This window comes from Lonchura striata, chromosome 25 (genome assembly GCF_050655825.1).
Source record: "Lonchura striata isolate lonStrDom1 chromosome 25, ASM5065582v1, whole genome shotgun sequence".
Lineage (NCBI taxonomy): Eukaryota > Metazoa > Chordata > Aves > Passeriformes > Estrildidae > Lonchura > Lonchura striata.
Genome location: NC_140727.1, coordinates 4,809,815 through 4,827,444, shown reverse-complemented (window position 1 = coordinate 4,827,444; position 17,630 = coordinate 4,809,815). Strand labels below are relative to the sequence as shown.

General features: G+C 57.2%; 9 protein-coding genes across 9 annotated transcripts; 5 read left to right on the top strand and 4 right to left on the bottom strand.

Moving 5' to 3' along the window:
* Nucleotides 1-965: 965 nt before the first annotated feature.
* LOC110476915 (scale keratin) lies at nucleotides 966-3,980 on the top strand. The gene has a single exon (XM_085560833.1). It carries the CDS (start codon nucleotides 1,218-1,220, stop codon nucleotides 1,671-1,673), a length of 456 nt encoding a protein of 151 aa, XP_085416959.1. The 5' UTR covers nucleotides 966-1,217; the 3' UTR covers nucleotides 1,674-3,980.
* Nucleotides 3,981-4,620: 640 nt separating this feature from the next.
* LOC110476916 (feather keratin 4-like) lies at nucleotides 4,621-6,107 on the bottom strand. The gene has a single exon (XM_085560839.1). The coding sequence runs from the start codon at nucleotides 5,192-5,194 to the stop codon at nucleotides 4,802-4,804; it is 393 nt and encodes a 130-aa protein (XP_085416965.1). The 5' UTR covers nucleotides 5,195-6,107; the 3' UTR covers nucleotides 4,621-4,801.
* Nucleotides 6,108-6,252: 145 nt separating this feature from the next.
* LOC144247776 (feather keratin 4-like) lies at nucleotides 6,253-6,701 on the top strand. The gene has a single exon (XM_077789357.2). The coding sequence runs from the start codon at nucleotides 6,308-6,310 to the stop codon at nucleotides 6,698-6,700; it is 393 nt and encodes a 130-aa protein (XP_077645483.2). The 5' UTR covers nucleotides 6,253-6,307; the 3' UTR covers nucleotide 6,701.
* Nucleotides 6,702-8,248: 1,547 nt separating this feature from the next.
* On the bottom strand, nucleotides 8,249-9,092 carry LOC146765433 (feather keratin 4-like). The gene has a single exon (XM_085560843.1). The coding sequence runs from the start codon at nucleotides 8,738-8,740 to the stop codon at nucleotides 8,348-8,350; it is 393 nt and encodes a 130-aa protein (XP_085416969.1). The 5' UTR covers nucleotides 8,741-9,092; the 3' UTR covers nucleotides 8,249-8,347.
* A 758-nt stretch (nucleotides 9,093-9,850) lies between these two features.
* LOC144247781 (feather keratin 4-like) lies at nucleotides 9,851-10,573 on the top strand. Its single transcript, XM_077789364.2, has one exon. It carries the CDS (start codon nucleotides 9,851-9,853, stop codon nucleotides 10,241-10,243), a length of 393 nt encoding a protein of 130 aa, XP_077645490.2. The 3' UTR covers nucleotides 10,244-10,573.
* Nucleotides 10,574-11,522: 949 nt separating this feature from the next.
* LOC144247780 (feather keratin 4-like) lies at nucleotides 11,523-12,190 on the bottom strand. Its single transcript, XM_085560845.1, has one exon. It carries the CDS (start codon nucleotides 12,188-12,190, stop codon nucleotides 11,798-11,800), a length of 393 nt encoding a protein of 130 aa, XP_085416971.1. The 3' UTR covers nucleotides 11,523-11,797.
* Nucleotides 12,191-13,146: 956 nt separating this feature from the next.
* Nucleotides 13,147-13,900, top strand: LOC144247777 (feather keratin 4-like). Its single transcript, XM_085560844.1, has one exon. The coding sequence runs from the start codon at nucleotides 13,300-13,302 to the stop codon at nucleotides 13,690-13,692; it is 393 nt and encodes a 130-aa protein (XP_085416970.1). The 5' UTR covers nucleotides 13,147-13,299; the 3' UTR covers nucleotides 13,693-13,900.
* Nucleotides 13,901-14,678: 778 nt separating this feature from the next.
* LOC110476917 (feather keratin 4-like) lies at nucleotides 14,679-16,331 on the bottom strand. The gene has a single exon (XM_085560841.1). The coding sequence runs from the start codon at nucleotides 15,533-15,535 to the stop codon at nucleotides 15,143-15,145; it is 393 nt and encodes a 130-aa protein (XP_085416967.1). The 5' UTR covers nucleotides 15,536-16,331; the 3' UTR covers nucleotides 14,679-15,142.
* A 10-nt stretch (nucleotides 16,332-16,341) lies between these two features.
* On the top strand, nucleotides 16,342-17,581 carry LOC144247755 (feather keratin 4-like). Its single transcript, XM_085560840.1, has one exon. The coding sequence runs from the start codon at nucleotides 16,649-16,651 to the stop codon at nucleotides 17,039-17,041; it is 393 nt and encodes a 130-aa protein (XP_085416966.1). The 5' UTR covers nucleotides 16,342-16,648; the 3' UTR covers nucleotides 17,042-17,581.
* The last annotated feature ends 49 nt before the right edge of the window (nucleotides 17,582-17,630 follow it).

The following is a 17,630-nucleotide window of genomic DNA, read 5'->3' as shown; positions in this document are numbered from 1 at the left end:
TGAACTGTATAAAAGCTGTCTCCACTTGGGGTTCTCCCAAACGTCTTCCCTTCACTCGTTCTTCTCAACGACTTGGTAAGTTTGGAGCTGCTCTTTGCTGCTTTTGGAATTGCTCTTTGCTGCTTTTGGAGTCTCTCTTTGCTACTTTTGGAATCTCTCTTTGCTGTACAATTCATCCGGGCTGCTCTCTTCCATTGGGAACTTGTAGGCAAAATTTGAGGTGAAGAGATAAACCTTGCAGAAACCTTATGGAAGGTGGCTCTCTGCTTTCGAGGTTGGCACTCCATTTCAAACCAAACCGAAAGTCTCTTATCAGAAAATTCTGCTGGATATTGGGTTGCCTTCACCAGCTGTATCCATAATGTGAAAGGTTCCGTGTTTATTCCTATCCTCCGTTTGGTTAAATGGGTGACTGGAAATTATTTGGAAAGCTTAAATCTTCCTGGTTCACAGGGAAATGTTGAGTTTAGAGGCAGATCTGCCATTAGATCCAGTTTGCTCTATTACAAATCAACTGAAATGCTTTTAATTCAAGATAAATGGGCATGAACACCCCAAGAGACCAGGCACTGGCTTGGAGTAGGACACAGAGAAGAACTGAGAACCGTTTAAAATGCTCTGTATTAGGTTTTTTAAGATTAAAAGGATCCTGGAGGGAACTTAAGGAGCTGAAATGTGAAGTGCTGGGTTTTCCAAGTTAATGAGAGCAAGTGATTTGGTGTGAGAATTTTTCAAAAGAGTTCGTAGCCCAAGATCAAAATGGGGGTGTTAAGCTCATTGTAGGGATCTCAAAGCCCTGATTCAATGTTTGGAAATATGGGACAATTATCCTTGCAATTCCCTTGTAATGGTCTCATCTAAGAAGCTACGAGGGAATCTGAACAGACAATGAATTATAATCCCGGTTTTGACAAGGATCAGCACAAAGGAGATCAGTGGGAATGAAGAGCCAGAGTCATAATTCCTGAAGAACAACACACTCCACTCCTGGAGTAGAGTCCCTCTCCTTGTTGATCCCCTGACTCACCAAAGTTCCCCAGCAAATAATTTTGGCTGTTCTTATTCAATTTTCATCTCTAAGAGATGTGAGGAAATTCCAGTGCTTCAAAGCTCTCCTTTCTGGGGAAAAGCAGCCAGCTCCAGAGCCCTTTTCTGTTGGCAAATAACATCTTGTACTTGCTCCAACCATTTGCAGATCAACCTCCAATCCCTGCAAGATGGCCTGCTACGACCTGTACCCCTCCTCTGCCTGCGGCGTCTTCCAGCCCCAGCCCGTGGCCGGCAGCGGGAACGAGCCGTGCGTCCGCCAGTGCCCCGACTCCACCACCGTGATCCAGCCTCCCGCCGTGGTGGTCACCTTCCCCGGGCCCATCCTCAGCTCCTTCCCGCAGGATTCCGTGGTGGGATCTGCTGGAGCTCCCGTCCTGCCGGCCTCCGGAGCCTCCCTGGGCTATGGGGGCTATGGGTCCCTGGGCTACGGGGGTCTCTATGGATATGGGGGCTACGGATCCCTGGGCTACGGGGGCCTGTGGGGCTACGGGGGCTCCTCCCTGGGCTATGGTTCCTGTGGTGGGTACCGGGGCCTGTATGGCTTTGGGAGATCCTTCGGCTCCTGCAGCCCCTGGTCCTCCCGCTACGGCCGCTACCGCCGCGGCAGCTGTGGCTCCTGCTAAACCCGAGGGAAAAATCCCTCAGCTCGGCAAACGACACCGGTGGATCCTCACCTGAGCTCCTGAGGAAGGGGAAGAGCATCAGAACTTCAGACCATGGAGTCAGAACCCCTCTAGAAATTCTCCTTTTTGTTTCCTCCTTCCTTTGTTCATTCTCCTCTTCCCCGCCCCTTCCAATGGCCAAATGTGCTGCTCCACCATCCTCTGGCTTCTCCCTGAAATTCCTGCCTCCTGCCTCGAGGCTGAGGGAGCAGCTCTAGTGAGGAACAACCTGATTGTCTTTGCCTCCTGTGTCCTCGCCCAGCGGGGACTTCCCTGCCCTTGCAATAAAAAAATCCTGCATACAACACCTGCCTTTGTGTTTCCTGTTAAGCCCCAGAGTGGGATTCCTCCCCACCAGAACCAGGCTGAGATGCTTTTGGTCAGACCTGCAGCTGAGAGTCCTCTCTGCCTTACACTAATTATTCCAGTTGTCAGACTTCCAGTAGTTATTCTAATTATTTTCATCCAGTCTGGCACTGGAACAGGGAACTATCCTGTCCCCAAGGCTGCCAGAGCTCAAGGACAATGCTCTCAGGCAGAGGGTGGGATTCCTGGGGTGCCTGTGGAGGACCAGGAGTCAGAATCAATCCCTGTGTGGCCCTTCCAACCCAGGAGATTCCATGGCTCTTTTCTCAAGGTGTTAATTTAGTGCTGCAATTCCTTTTAATTTCACGTCTTCCAGGCGATGTATTAGAAATCAGCCAACTGCCTTCAAAGACAAAACCAAAAAATACCACCTGAAGTTCTGCCAAAGCACGTTCTGAAAAGGAATGATAGGAGGAAGGTGAACAAAGGGAAACAATTTCTGAGATAGGTATCTGATGAGCAAAGGTGAGACACTACTTCTCTTTTTTCGTTAATCACTGCCATCATAAATTGCCTTGGGGAGGGTTTGGCTGAACCTGTCAGCAGGTAAAGTAAAAAGAACATGAACTGATGCATTAGAGAGGATTTACCTCTTCCTTCGCTGGGACTCTTTCAAAGAAAATATCTTAATCAGTGTCAAGGAACAGCAGATCTTATTTATCACAGGTGATTTCAACATTCTCCCTTGTGTTGGACTGGATCTGTCAGATGGCCGTAAGCAACAAATTGAAATGAAAATTAGTCCATGGTACTTGTGAATGCTGCTTTTATTTTCACAAAACAAGACTTAATTTTGATGGGTAAACAAACACTTATTTGAGAATATTTTGACCAAGAAAACTGCACAGAATTGTTTAGGTTGGAAAAGACCTTTGAGATCATCCAAGCCATGCCAGATTCCCACCTGGTCACCAACCCCAACATCCAGGAATTCCTTGGACATCTCAATGGGAATTCCAAACCTTCCTGAGCTCCTTCCAAGGTCTGACTGCCGTTTCCAGGAGGAAATTCCTATGTCCAACCTGAATATTCCCTGCTGCATCTCCAAAAGATCTCCCCAGGCAGGTTCTCATCTCTCTCCTTGCTTCATCCTTCCTGTCCCCTTTCCCCTCATCCGGGGCAGCCCCTGGAACAACTTTACAAAACGCGGATGCTTTTCCCTCCTTTTCTCTTCTGATCTTTGCTTCCACCCGCAGCCTCCAAGAGGTGCTTGGGTGTAAATCATGAGCCCGGCCGAACACCTGAGCTGCCACTGCCAAATTTCACCCGATCCTCTCAGCCAGGCAGTGCCAGGCAGGTACCAGCCTAATTAGGTGTTGTGTCAGACAAGTGTTAAACCCAAGATAACGCCCCTGAAGAGAGCCATTAACACCTAGGGAACAATGATTACACAGCTTTAATCTGGGCTGGATGCCTGCTCAGAGTGAGCTCATGTCTCATTGCAAAACCCAACAAAGGGCTGACCTTTCTCTCAGTGTCTAGGCAGGAGTTACGCACAAGGATCCGTCCTGAAAAACCTCTAATTATTCATTTGCATTCCTGGCATTGGCACATCTTTCGGGAGCCCTGATAACAGAAAGCTGAGTGGCACTGAGCCAGAGGCAATCAGAGTTTCAGACTGGAAGAACGAGGAGGTTGAACTGCTGGGAGCAGCAGGAACAGAGTGACCATCATGGGACGGGGCAGAGCTGTGTGCCTGCTGACTGCGGGGAAAGGAGGTGGTGCAATGGCCAGGAACCTTCCCTGTCCCACCTTCCAGGAGCCATCTCAGCATCCCAGGAGCTAGGAAAACACCTCCAACATCATCGAGTCCAGCCCAGGACCGATCCCCACCCTGGCAACTGGCCCAGAGAACTGAAGATCTCATACAGTTGAACCATCTGAGCCACCACTGGCTCCAGTGACCAGTGGTTCCAGTGACCTCAGCTTGAACCCCCACACTTCTTACAGTCCCACTCACACAAGGATTTCTCACTGCCTCAAAACCAGGTTTTCCAAAAGAAGTCTCAGACCCCTGGATGCTTAAAATAATTTAATCATGCTGCAAAAACAGAATAACAGCTCGAGATGGGGACTCCAAGGAGGGACAAATGAAGGGCACATTGGGATTTGATGCCCTCAAAGCCTGGGAACATCTGCTCCTGCTGTGACCGTGAGTGTGCAGTCACTTCACTAGGCCAGAGGTCCTGTGCCCTTTACATGCTGTGGAGTCAATACACGGAAAGCATAAAATACCTGAGAGTTATGGGAATATAAGAAGAACATGTTAAACCATGGGAAAGAGACCACCCAATTTCTTTTTCACAGCAAACACTCCCCAGCCTGTCCGACAGAAAGAGTTAAACTAGGAAAAAGAAATGGAACTAATCCTGAATAAAACAAAGGTTAGAACATGAAGTGATACAAAAAAAGCAGAAAAAACCTGATCATTCAAAGGGCTAAAAATCACATGATATGCCCTGGCGAAAAATGGAGGGACCAGAATGTGCCGTTCAGTTGTAGAATGAAGAGAATGACAGAAAAATACACTGAGAGACAGGAGTTGGATGCAGGAAAGCTTTATTGTAGCAAGAAGGGCAGGAGAGGCAGGGATGGGGACGGCGGCAGCCCCCGGGCAGGCCGGGTGTCACGGGCTGCAGGAGGCCAGGGCAGCTTGTGCCGAGCTCAGCTTCTCCACGCTGGGCTGGGGCGGCGGCGGGGCTCTGGGGCTGCTGGTGGTGGCTCTAGCAGGGCCCGCAGGTGTCCCAGAGCCTCCTGCTGTAGCGGGGCAAGGCGCAAGGGCTGCAGGCGGCAGCAGCGGAGGCTCTGCCAAAGGTGCAGAGGCCGCCCCAGGCCTGGGTGGCACCGGCGCCGTAGAGGCCGCCCAGCCCCAGGGAGCCGCCAAAGGCCGGTGCTCCGGAGGAGCCCACCACGGCCTGCTGGGGGAAGGAGCTGAGGATGGGCCCGGGGAAGGTGACCACCACGGGCGGGGGCTGGATGAAGGCAGACGAGTCGGGGCACTGGCGGGCGCACAGCTCGTTGCAGCTCTCAGCGATGGGCTGGGGCACAGCCACGCTGGTTCTGGGCGGGCACAGCTCCGTGCTGCTCCGGGGTGGGCACAGGTCGTAGCAGGACATCTTGGCCTGGGATGCGAGGCTGCTCTGCAAGAGAGGGCAGCCGTGGCAGGAGAGCAGCCCAGGCCAGCGCCCGAGCCACTGGGGCCGGGGCTGGAGCAGGGAGCCGCGAGCAGGAGCACCGGCACACTTACCCTTGTTCCCGAGGAGGAGAAGGTGGCCAGGGCACTGCTTGGTCCAGGCTGGCCCAGGCAGGGCTTTTATAGCAGCCCTGGCATTGCTCAGCTCCAGCCGGGCCAATCTGCACAGGGGACACTCCCTGCTGCTGCTGCTGCTGCTGCTGCTGACACCAGGGCTGTGCGGCCCCTGCCCCTCCCTGAGTCAGCATCCCCCAGGTGCCACCACAGCACATCCCAAGGTGTCCAAGCAATCTCATCCTTCCTGCCATGTCACATAATTGATAGCGGGGATAGCACCCCGCAAAGGACTCCAGGAACACCTTTACTGGTCCAAAAGGGTGGGGCAAGGCTGGAATTAGCCAGGACCCAAAGGACATCTCTCCTCTTTGCTCTGTGAAGATCAGGCCTGACAGGAGAAGTCTTAGTTCCCAGCCTCGTGGAAACCCTGAGCACTGAGTTCAGGCAGATGGGGTCAGGTTCTGATGGGCTGCCCTGTGATGGACAGATCTCCTCCCTGGTTAAGGCTCCTGACACTCCTGCCCCAGATGCTCCAGCCCTTGACTGGTGTTCCTGGAGCCCATTCCTTGGAGCCATCCAAATTATGAAGTAGCAGATGTGGCAGGAATGATAGGATGGCTTGGTCATCCTCAGATATGCTGGGCTGGCACCTGGGGGATGCTGACTCAGGGAGGGGCAGGGGCCGCACAGCCCTGGTGTCAGCAGCAGCAGCAGCAGCAGCAGGGAGTGTCCCCTGTGCAGATTGGCCCAGCTGGAGCTGAGCAATGCCAGGGCTGCTATAAAAGCCCTGCCCGGGCCAGAGTGGACCAAGCAGTGCCCTGGCCACCTTCTCCTCCTCGGGAACAAGGGTAAGTGTGCTGGCGCTCCTGCTCGCGGCTCCCGGCTCCAGCCCCGGCCCCTGTGGCTCGGGCACTGGCCTGGGCTGCTCTCCTGCCACGGCTGCCCTCTCTTGCAGAGCAGCCTCGCATCCCAGGCCAAGATGTCCTGCTACGACCTGTGCCCACCCCGGAGCAGCACGGAGCTGTGCCCGCCCAGAACCAGCGTGGCTGTGCCCCAGCCCATCGCTGAGAGCTGCAACGAGCTGTGCGCCCGCCAGTGCCCCGACTCGTCTGCCTTCATCCAGCCCCCGCCCGTGGTGGTCACCTTCCCCGGGCCCATCCTCAGCTCCTTCCCCCAGCAGGCCGTGGTGGGCTCCTCCGGAGCACCGGCCTTTGGCGGCTCCCTGGGGCTGGGCGGCCTCTACGGCGCCGGTGCCACCCAGGCCTGGGGCGGCCTCTGCACCTTTGGCAGAGCCTCCGCTGCTGCCGCCTGCAGCCCTTGCGCCTTGCCCCGCTACAGCAGGAGGCTCTGGGACACCTGCGGGCCCTGCTAGAGCCACCAGCAGCAGCCCCAGAGCCCCGCCGCCGCCCCAGCCCAGCGTGGAGAAGCTGAGCTCGGCACAAGCTGCCCTGGCCTCCTGCAGCCCGTGACACCCGGCCTGCCCGGGGGCTGCCGCCGTCCCCATCCCTTCCTCTCCTGCCCTTCTTGCTACAATAAAGCTTTCCTGCATCCAACTTCTGTATCTTTGCCTTTTTTCCCAAAACGAGGAAATTCCAGAACATGTAGGTATTGCAAGAGTGGGAGGGGACATGTTGTGTGTTGAATGGTCTTAGGCAATGGAAAATGGAAGTGGATGTGGAAGGTAAGCGGGATGAGGGACAGAGACATGATGGCAATGTGTAGAAGAAAATGAAACCAATATCAATACTTAACCAGAAGATAGAGAATGTTGAGAAGGGGCTACTTTGGGAGAATCAGAAGATGGAGGGGAAAGAGAAGGAGAAGGACGTGAAGCACGAGAGGGAAAAGAAGGATGAGGGGAACGAGGTGTAAGAAGAGGAGAAGGAGAAGGAGAAGGAGAAGGAGAAGGAGAAGGAGAAGGAGAAGGAGAAGGAGAAGGAGAAGGAGAAGGAGAAGGAGAAGAAGGAGAAGGAGAAGGAGAAGGGGAAGGAGAAGGAGAAGGACAAGGACAAGGACAAGGACAAGGACAAGGACAAGGACAAGGACAAGGACACGGACAAGGAGACAAAGAAATCTAACTAAAGAGGAAGGGAAAGAGAAAGGGAAAGGGAAAGACAAAAAGAAAAAGACAAAGTCAATGACAGAGACAAGGAATTGATGACAAGAAAATTTAATATATGGGGCATAGTGACAGGGAATTTTTCCTCTGGTTTCCGTCCATGGTCCTTAGTGAAGCCAAGCTCGATACAGAAGGGCTTGAGCTCTGACAGCATTTGCCTCTGGATGGCTCCCAGCTCCAGGGACAATCCTACTCAGGGCCAGCATGGCTGCAGAACTTTGAAGGCCCCTGGTCTCGTGTCCGGTGAACAGGGAATCTGTCGGCCATCAGGCAGGGCATTTGAAGCCCTTTGTCGTTGTCCTTGTCCTTGTCATAGTCCTTGTCCTTGTCCATGTCCTTGACATTGTCATTGACATTATCCATGTCATTGTCATTGTCATTGTCGTTGACATCATCATCGTCATTGTCATTGTCATTGTTACTGTCATTGTCGTTGGTGTTGTCATTGTCATTGGAGTTGTTGTTGTCACTGCCCTTCTTCTTAACGTTCCATGCCACATTCCCACTTCCATGCTCCATATGCATCCACTTCCTCATTGACGCCATTTCCTTCTCCACTATAACCTCCCATAAAACATTGCCTCTTCAATTTTACAGTTGCTATCCCCTTCCATTTCCTGTTTCCCCAGGAACAACACTTCCCCTCCCACTCCTGGAATTCCCCATGCACAAGGGTATCCATGAAATAAGGACAAAAAAGGAAAAGAGACAGGAGGAGTTGGATGCAGGAAAGCTTTATTGTAGCAAGAAGGGCAGGAGACACAGGGACGGGGATGGCGGGCAGCCCCCGGGCAGGCCGGGTGTCACGGGCTGCAGGAGGCCAGGGCAGCTTGTGCCGAGCTCAGCTTCTCCACGCTGGGCTGGGGCGGCGGCGGGGCTCTGGGGCTGCTGGTGGTGGCTCTAGCAGGGCCCGCAGGTGTCCCAGAGCCTCCTGCTGTAGCGGGGCAAGGCGCAAGGGCTGCAGGCGGCAGCAGCGGAGGCTCTGCCAAAGGTGCAGAGGCCGCCCCAGGCCTGGGTGGCACCGGCGCCGTAGAGGCCGCCCAGCCCCAGGGAGCCGCCAAAGGCCGGTGCTCCGGAGGAGCCCACCACGGCCTGCTGGGGGAAGGAGCTGAGGATGGGCCCGGGGAAGGTGACCACCACGGGCGGGGGCTGGATGAAGGCAGACGAGTCGGGGCACTGGCGGGCGCACAGCTCGTTGCAGCTCTCAGCGATGGGCTGGGGCACAGCCACGCTGGTTCTGGGCGGGCACAGCTCCGTGCTGCTCCGGGGTGGGCACAGGTCGTAGCAGGACATCTTGGCCTGGGATGCGAGGCTGCTCTGCAAGAGAGGGCAGCCGTGGCAGGAGAGCAGCCCAGGCCAGCGCCCGAGCCACAGGGGCCGGGGCTGCAGCAGGGAGCCGCGAGCAGGAGCGCCGGCACACTTACCCTTGTTCCCGAGGAGGAGAAGGTGGCCAGGGCACTGCTTGGTCCACTCTGGCCCGGGCAGGGCTTTTATAGCAGCCCTGGCATTGCTCAGCTCCAGCCGGGCCAATCTGCACAGGGGACACTCCCTGCTGCTGCTGCTGCTGCTGCTGACACCAGGGCTGTGCGGCCCCTGCCCCTCCCTGAGTCAGCATCCCCCAGGTGCCAGCCCAGCATATCTGAGGATGACCAAGCCATCTTGTCTTTCCTGGCACATCTGCTACCTGATAACTTGGATTTCACCCAGGAATGGTCTGCAGGAACCCCAGTCAAGGACTGGAGTATCTGGGCCAGGAGTGTCCGGAGCTTTCACCATGGAGGGGATCTGTGCAACACAGGACAGCCCATCAGAACCTTACCCCATCTGCCTCCCCTCAGTGCCCAGGGTATGCATGCTGCAGGATACAAAGATTTCTCTTGTCAGGCCTGATCTTCACAGGGTAAAGAGGAGAGATGTTCCTCTGGTCCTGGCTAATTCCAGCCTTGCCCCATCCCTATGGACTATTAAAGAAGTTCCTGGAGTCCATTCCTGGGTTCCATCCCTGCTATCAATTATCTGACGGGTCAGGAAGAATGAGATTGCTTGGACACCTTGGGATGTGCTGGGCTGGCACCTGGGGGATGCTGACTCAGGGAGGGGCAGGGGCCGCACAGCCCTGGTGTCAGCAGCAGCAGCAGCAGCAGCAGGGAGTGTCCCCTGTGCAGATTGGCCCGGCTGGAGCTGAGCAATGCCAGGGCTGCTATAAAAGCCCTGCCTGGGTCAGACTGGACCAAGCACTGCCCTGGCCACCTTCTCCTCCTCGGGAACAAGGGTAAGTGTGCCGGTGCTCCTGCTCGCGGCTCCCTGCTGCAGCCCCGGCCCCTGTGGCTCGGGCGCTGGCCTGGGCTGCTCTCCTGCCACAGCTGCCCTCTCTTGCAGAGCAGCCTCGCATCCCAGGCCAAGATGTCCTGCTACGACCTGTGCCCACCACGGAGCAGCACGGAGCTGTGCCCGCCCAGAACCAGCGTGGCTGTGCCCCAGCCCATCGCTGAGAGCTGCAACGAGCTGTGCGCCCGCCAGTGCCCCGACTCGTCTGCCTTCATCCAGCCCCCGCCCGTGGTGGTCACCTTCCCCGGGCCCATCCTCAGCTCCTTCCCCCAGCAGGCCGTGGTGGGCTCCTCCGGAGCACCGGCCTTTGGCGGCTCCCTGGGGCTGGGCGGCCTCTACGGCGCCGGTGCCACCCAGGCCTGGGGCGGCCTCTGCACCTTTGGCAGAGCCTCCGCTGCTGCCGCCTGCAGCCCTTGCGCCTTGCCCCGCTACAGCAGGAGGCTCTGGGACACCTGCGGGCCCTGCTAGAGCCACCACCAGCAGCCCCAGAGCCCCGCCGCCGCCCCAGCCCAGCGTGGAGAAGCTGAGCTCGGCACAAGCTGCCCTGGCCTCCTGCAGCCCGTGACACCCGGCCTGCCCGGGGGCTGCCGCCGTCCCCATCCCTGCCTCTCCTGCCCTTCTTGATACAATAAAGCTTTCCTGCATCCAACTCCTCCTGTCTCTTTTCCTTTTTTGTCCTTATTTCATGGATACCCTTGTGCATGGGGAATTCTGGGAGTGGGAGGGGAAGTGTTGTTCCTGGGGAAACAGGAAATGGAAGGGGATAGCAACTGTAAAATTGAAGCGGCAATGTTTTATGGGAGGTTATAGTGGAGAAGGAAATGGCGTCAATGAGGAAGTGGATGCATATGGAGCATGGAAGTTGGAATGTGGCATGGAATGTTAAGAAGAAGGGCAGTGACAACACCAACTCCAATGACAATGACAACACCAGCGACAATGACAGTAACAATGACAATGACAATGACGATGATGATGTCAATGACAATGACGACATCAATGACAATGACAATGACAATGACATGGATAATGACAATGACAATGTCAAGGATATGGACAAGGACAAGGACTATGACAAGGACAAGGACAACGACAAAGGGCTTCAAATGCCCTGCCTGATGACCGACAGATTCCCTGTTCACCGGACACGAGACCAGGGGCCTTCAAAGTTCTGCAGCCATGCTGGCCCTGAGTAGGATTGTCCCTGGAGCTGGGAGCCATCCAGAGGCAAATGCTGTCAGAGCTCAAGCCCTTCTGTATCGAGCTTGGCTTCACTAAGGACCACGGACGGAAACCAGAGGAAAAATTCCCTGTCACTATGGCCCATATATTAAATTTTCTTGTCATCAATTCCTTGTCTCTGTCTTTGACTTTGTCATTGTCTTTTTCTTTTTGTCTTTCCCTTTCCCTTTCTCTTTCCCTTCCTCTTTAGTTAGATTTCTTTGTCTCCTTGTCCTTGTCCTTGTCCTTGTCCTTGTCCTTGTCCTTCTCCTTCTCTTTCTCCTTCCCCTTCTCCTTCTCATCTTCTTACACCTCGTTCCCCTCATCCTTCTTGTCCGTCTCGTGCTTCACGTCCTTCTCCTTCTCTTTCCCCTCCATCTTCTGATTCTCCCAAAGTAGCCCCTTCTCAACATTCTCTATCTTCTGGTTAAGTATCGATATTGGTTTCATTTTCTTCTTCACCATCATGTCTCTGTCCCTCACGCCGCTTACCTTCCACATCCACTTCCATTTTCCATTGCCTAAGACCATTCAACACACAACATGTCCCCTCCCACTATTGCAATACCTACATGCTCTGGAATTTCCTCATTTTGGGAAAAAAGGCAAAGACACAGGAGTTGGATGCAGGAAAGCTTTATTGTACCAAGAAGGGCAGGAGAGGCAGGGATGGGGACGGCGGCAGCCCCCGGGCAGGCCGGGTGTCACGGGCTGCAGGAGGCCAGGGCAGCTTGTGCCGAGCTCAGCTTCTCCACGCTGGGCTGGGGCGGCGGCGGGGCTCTGGGGCTGCTGGTGGTGGCTCTAGCAGGGCCCGCAGGTGTCCCAGAGCCTCCTGCTGTAGCGGGGCAAGGCGCAAGGGCTGCAGGCGGCAGCAGCGGAGGCTCTGCCAAAGGTGCAGAGGCCGCCCCAGGCCTGGGTGGCACCGGCGCCGTAGAGGCCGCCCAGCCCCAGGGAGCCGCCAAAGGCCGGTGCTCCGGAGGAGCCCACCACGGCCTGCTGGGGGAAGGAGCTGAGGATGGGCCCGGGGAAGGTGACCACCACGGGCGGGGGCTGGATGAAGGCAGACGAGTCGGGGCACTGGCGGGCGCACAGCTCGTTGCAGCTCTCAGCGATGGGCTGGGGCACAGCCACGCTGGTTCTGGGCGGGCACAGCTCCGTGCTGCTCCGTGGTGGGCACAGGTCGTAGCAGGACATCTTGGCGTGGGATGCGAGGCTGCTCTGCAAGAGACGGCAGCCGTGGCAGGAGAGCAGCCCAGGCCAGCGCCCGAGCCACAGGGGCCGGGGCTGGAGCAGGGAGCCGCGAGCAGGAGCGCCGGCACACTTACCCTTGTTCCCGAGGAGGAGAAGGTGGCCAGGGCACTGCTTGGTCCACTCTGGCCCGGGCAGGGCTTTTATAGCAGCCCTGGCATTGCTCAGCTCCAGCCGGGCCAATCTGCACAGGGGACACTCCCTGCTGCTGCTGCTGCTGCTGCTGACACCAGGGCTGTGCGGCCCCTGCCCCTCCCTGAGTCAGCATCCCCCAGGTGCCACCACAGCACATCCCAACGTCCAAAAGATCTCGCCGTTCCTGCCACATCAGATAATTGATAGCAAGGAATGGCACCCTGGTAAGAACTCCAGGAACGCCTTTACTGGTCCAAAGGGGTGGGGAAAGGCTGGAATTAGCCAGGACCCAAAGGACATCTCTCCTCTTTGCCCTGTGAAGATCAGGCCTGACAGGAGAAGTCTTTGTTCCCAACCTCGTGGAAACCCTGAGCACTGAGTTCAGGCAGATGTGGTCTGCTTCTGATGGGCTGCCCTGTAATGGACAGATCTTCGCCCTGGTTAAGGCTCCTGACATTCCTGCCCCAGATGCTCCAGCCCTTGACCGGTGTTCCTGGAGTCCATTCCTTGGAGCCATCCAAAATATGAAGTTGCAGATGTGGCAGAAATGATAGGATGGCTTGGTCATCCTCAGATATGCTGGGCTGGCACCTGGGGGATGCTGACTCAGGGAGGGGCAGGGGCCGCACAGCCCTGGTGTCAGCAGCAGCAGCAGCAGCAGCAGGGAGTGTCCCCTGTGCAGATTGGCCCGGCTGGAGCTGAGCAATGCCAGGGCTGATATAAAAGCCCTGCCTGGGTCAGAGTGGACCAAGCAGTGCCCTGGCCACCTTCTCCTCCTCGGGAACAAGGGTAAGTGTGCCGGCGCTCCTGCTCGCGGCTCCTGGCTCCAGCCCCGGCCCCTGTGGCTCGGGCGCTGGCCTGGGCTGCTCTCCTGCCACGGCTGCCCTCTCTTGCAGAGCAGCCTCGCATCCCAGGCCAAGATGTCCTGCTACGACCTGTGCCCACCCCGGAGCAGCACGGAGCTGTGCCCGCCCAGAACCAGCGTGGCTGTGCCCCAGCCCATCGCTGAGAGCTGCAACGAGCTGTGCGCCCGCCAGTGCCCCGACTCGTCTGCCTTCATCCAGCCCCCGCCCGTGGTGGTCACCTTCCCCGGGCCCATCCTCAGCTCCTTCCCCCAGCAGGCCGTGGTGGGCTCCTCCGGAGCACCGGCCTTTGGCGGCTCCCTGGGGCTGGGCGGCCTCTACGGCGCCGGTGCCACCCAGGCCTGGGGCGGCCTCTGCACCTTTGGCAGAGCCTCCGCTGCTGCCGCCTGCAGCCCTTGCGCCTTGCCCCGCTACAGCAGGAGGCTCTGGGACACCTGCGGGCCCTGCTAGAGCCACCACCAGCAGCCCCAGAGCCCCGCCGCCGCCCCAGCCCAGCGTGGAGAAGCTGAGCTCAGCACAAGCTGCCCTGGCCTCCTGCAGCCCGTGACACCCGGCCTGCCCGGGGGCTGCCGCTGTCCCCATCCCTGCCTCTCCTGCCCTTCTTGCTACAATAAAGTTTTCCTGCATCCAACTCCTCCCGTCTCTTTGCCTCTTTTCCTGGAGTCATGAATACCTCTGGGGATGTGGGATTTCCATGGGTTGGAGAGGAAATGGTGATGGTGGGATGGCCACAGGCAATGGAAAATACAAGGGGAAGGAAAGGTTAAACAGAAGTTGTGATGGGACATTAGAGGTCAAATTTGACATGAAAATGAAATTAATGGGAAGGTGAAATGATGCGAAGGAGAACTCTAGGAACTTGTGAAGTTGGGAAACAGAGAAGAAGAGAAGCAAAAGGAGATGGGGACTGGAAAAGACCGTCAAGCACTCTGCCTGTAGAGAGACAGATTGTACTGCTTGCAGGCCATGAGACCAGGAACTCTTGCAGACCTGCATCTGTGTTAGTGAAGAGTGGGATTGGCCACTGCGCTGGGAGCTATCTAGGGACAAAGGATAATGGAGCTCCAGCCCCTGTGTTCCACCACAGCTCTGCTAACGGACCAGGGACAGAAATCAGAGGGAGACTTCCTCCTCAATCTGCCCTGGACATCAAATTTCCTTGTCATTGGCACCTTCTACTTCAATTTCTACGTCTTAGTCTTCCTTCTTTCTATTTCTTCTACTCCTTGTTTTTCATCTTCTCTTTCTTCTGCTTTTTCTATCCCTCATCTTGTCTTTCTTCATATTATCTTTCCTCTGCTTATCCTTCTTCTCCCTCCTCTTCTCCTTCTTCTCTTCCGACATCTCTTCCCATTGTCCTTCACATCTTTCTGGTTCTTCTCGTCCTTCTACTTGTGCTCATTCTGCTTTTTCTCCTCCATCTCCTCATTCTCCAAAAGCAGCCCCTTCTCAAATTTCTCTATCTCCTGGTTAAGCACCCATTAAGATTTCATTTTCTTCTCCACATTACCATCCTCTGTCCCTGTCCCTCATCCCTTTTACCTTCCACATACCCTTCCATTTTCCATTGTCCCTGGCTATCCCAATGTCCTGGGTTGTAAGATAAGCTTGTATTCTATTTGCCATCACACTCAGTAGCAACATGTCCCCACCCACTATTGGCATACCCTCATCCCCTGGAATTTCCCAGTTATGGGAAAAAACTCAAACAGAAGGGAGTTGGATGCAGGAAAGTTTTATTGTAGCAAGAAGGGCAGGAGAGGCAGGGATGGGGACGGCGGCAGCCCCCGGGCAGGCCGGGTGTCACGGGCTGCAGGAGGCCAGGGCAGCTTGTGCCGAGCTCAGCTTCTCCACGCTGGGCTGGGGCGGCGGCGGGGCTCTGGGGCTGCTGGTGGTGGCTCTAGCAGGGCCCGCAGGTGTCCCAGAGCCTCCTGCTGTAGCGGGGCAAGGCGCAAGGGCTGCAGGCGGCAGCAGCGGAGGCTCTGCCAAAGGTGCAGAGGCCGCCCCAGGCCTGGGTGGCACCGGCGCCGTAGAGGCCGCCCAGCCCCAGGGAGCCGCCAAAGGCCGGTGCTCCGGAGGAGCCCACCACGGCCTGCTGGGGGAAGGAGCTGAGGATGGGCCCGGGGAAGGTGACCACCACGGGCGGGGGCTGGATGAAGGCAGACGAGTCGGGGCACTGGCGGGCGCACAGCTCGTTGCAGCTCTCAGCGATGGGCTGGGGCACAGCCACGCTGGTTCTGGGCGGGCACAGCTCCGTGCTGCTCCGGGGTGGGCACAGGTCGTAGCAGGACATCTTGGCCTGGGATGCGAGGCTGCTCTGCAAGAGAGGGCAGCCGTGGCAGGAGAGCAGCCCAGGCCAGCGCCCGAGCCACAGGGGCCGGGGCTGGAGCAGGGAGCTGCGAGCAGGAGCGCCGGCACACTTACCCTTGTTCCCGAGGAGGAGAAGGTGGCCAGGGCACTGCTTGGTCCACTCTGGCCCCGGCAGGGCTTTTATAGCAGCCCTGGCATTGCTCAGCTCCAGCCGGGCCAGTCTGCACAGGGGACACTCCCTGCTGCTGCTGCTGCTGCTGCTGCTGACACCAGGGCTGTGCGGCCCCTGCCCCTCCCTGAGTCAGCATCCCCCAGGTGCCAGCCCAGCACATCCCAAGGTGTCCAGGCGATCTCATCCTTCCTGCCATGTCAGATAATTGATAGCAGGGATGGCACCCAGGAATGGACTCCAGAAACATCTTTAATGGTCCAGAGGGGTGGGGCAAGGCTGGAATTAGCCATGACCAGAGGGACATCTCTCCTCTTTGCCCTGTGAAGATCAGGCCTGCCAGGAGAAGTCTTTGTTCCCAGCCTCGTGCAAAGCCAAGGCACTGAGTGCAGGCAGATGGGGTCAGGTTCTGCTCGGCTGTCCTGTGATGCACAGATCCCCTTCATAGTGAAGGATCTGGACACTCCCGCCCCAGATGCTCCAGTCCTTGACTGGGAATCCTGTAGACCATTCCAGGGTGCAAACCAAATTGTCAAGTAGCAGATGTGGCCCGAATGATAGGATGGCTTGGTCATCCTCAGATATGCTGGGCTGGCACCTGGGGGATGCTGACTCAGGGAGGAGCAGGGGCCGCACAGCCCTGGTGTCAGCAGCAGCAGCAGCAGCAGCAGGGAGTGTCCCCTGTGCAGATTGGCCCGGCTGGAGCTGAGCAATGCCAGGGCTGCTATAAAAGCCCTGCCCGGGCCAGAGTGGACAAAGCAGTGCCCTGGCCACCTTCTCCTCCTCGGGAACAAGGGTAAGTGTGCCGGCGCTCCTGCTCGCGGCTCCCTGCTCCAGCCCCGGCCCCTGTGGCTCGGGCGCTGGCCTGGGCTGCTCTCCTGCCACGGCTGCCCTCTCTTGCAGAGCAGCCTCGCATCCCAGGCCAAGATGTCCTGCTACGACCTGTGCCCACCCCGGAGCAGCACGGAGCTGTGCCCGCCCAGAACCAGCGTGGCTGTGCCCCAGCCCATCGCTGAGAGCTGCAACGAGCTGTGCGCCCGCCAGTGCCCCGACTCGTCTGCCTTCATCCAGCCCCCGCCCGTGGTGGTCACCTTCCCCGGGCCCATCCTCAGCTCCTTCCCCCAGCAGGCCGTGGTGGGCTCCTCCGGAGCACCGGCCTTTGGCGGCTCCCTGGGGCTGGGCGGCCTCTACGGCGCCGGTGCCACCCAGGCCTGGGGCGGCCTCTGCACCTTTGGCAGAGCCTCCGCTGCTGCCGCCTGCAGCCCTTGCGCCTTGCCCCGCTACAGCAGGAGGCTCTGGGACACCTGCGGGCCCTGCTAGAGCCACCACCAGCAGCCCCAGAGCCCCGCCGCCGCCCCAGCCCAGCGTGGAGAAGCTGAGCTCGGCACAAGCTGCCCTGGCCTCCTGCAGCCCGTGACACCCGGCCTGCCCGGGGCCTGCCCGCCATCCCCATCCCTGCCTCTCCTGACCTTCTTGCTACAATAAAATTTTCCTGCATCCAATTCCTTTCTTTTTGCCTTTTTTCCCAAAACGAGGAAATTCCAGATCATGGAGGTATTGCAAGAGTGGGAGGGGACATGTTGTGTCTTGAATGGCCTTATGCAATGGAAAATGGAAGTGGATGTGGAAGGTAAGCGGGATGAGGGACAGAGACATGATGGTGGAGAAGAAAATGAAACCAATATCGATACTTAACCAGAAGATAGAGAATGTTGAGAAGGGGCTACTTTGGGAGAATCAGGAGATGGAGGGGAAAGAGAAGGAGAAGGACGCGAAGCACGAGACGGACAAGAAGGATGAGGGGAATGAGGTGTAAGAAGAGGAGAAGGAGAAGAAGAAAGAGAAGGAGAAGGAGACGAAGAAAGAGAAGGAGAAGGAGAGGGAGAAGGAGAAGGACGAGGACAAGGAC

What these genes read in the sequence shown, in the direction of transcription:
- LOC144247777 (XM_085560844.1), top strand. Translation starts at nt 13,300, where the DNA reads ATGTCCTGCTACGACCTGTGCCCACCCCGGAGCAGCACGGAGCTGTGC.
- LOC144247776 (XM_077789357.2), top strand. Translation starts at nt 6,308, where the DNA reads ATGTCCTGCTACGACCTGTGCCCACCCCGGAGCAGCACGGAGCTGTGC.
- LOC110476915 (XM_085560833.1), top strand. Translation starts at nt 1,218, where the DNA reads ATGGCCTGCTACGACCTGTACCCCTCCTCTGCCTGCGGCGTCTTCCAG.
- LOC144247780 (XM_085560845.1), bottom strand. Translation starts at nt 12,190, where the DNA reads ATGTCCTGCTACGACCTGTGCCCACCACGGAGCAGCACGGAGCTGTGC.
- LOC110476916 (XM_085560839.1), bottom strand. Translation starts at nt 5,194, where the DNA reads ATGTCCTGCTACGACCTGTGCCCACCCCGGAGCAGCACGGAGCTGTGC.
- LOC144247781 (XM_077789364.2), top strand. Translation starts at nt 9,851, where the DNA reads ATGTCCTGCTACGACCTGTGCCCACCACGGAGCAGCACGGAGCTGTGC.
- LOC144247755 (XM_085560840.1), top strand. Translation starts at nt 16,649, where the DNA reads ATGTCCTGCTACGACCTGTGCCCACCCCGGAGCAGCACGGAGCTGTGC.
- LOC110476917 (XM_085560841.1), bottom strand. Translation starts at nt 15,535, where the DNA reads ATGTCCTGCTACGACCTGTGCCCACCCCGGAGCAGCACGGAGCTGTGC.
- LOC146765433 (XM_085560843.1), bottom strand. Translation starts at nt 8,740, where the DNA reads ATGTCCTGCTACGACCTGTGCCCACCCCGGAGCAGCACGGAGCTGTGC.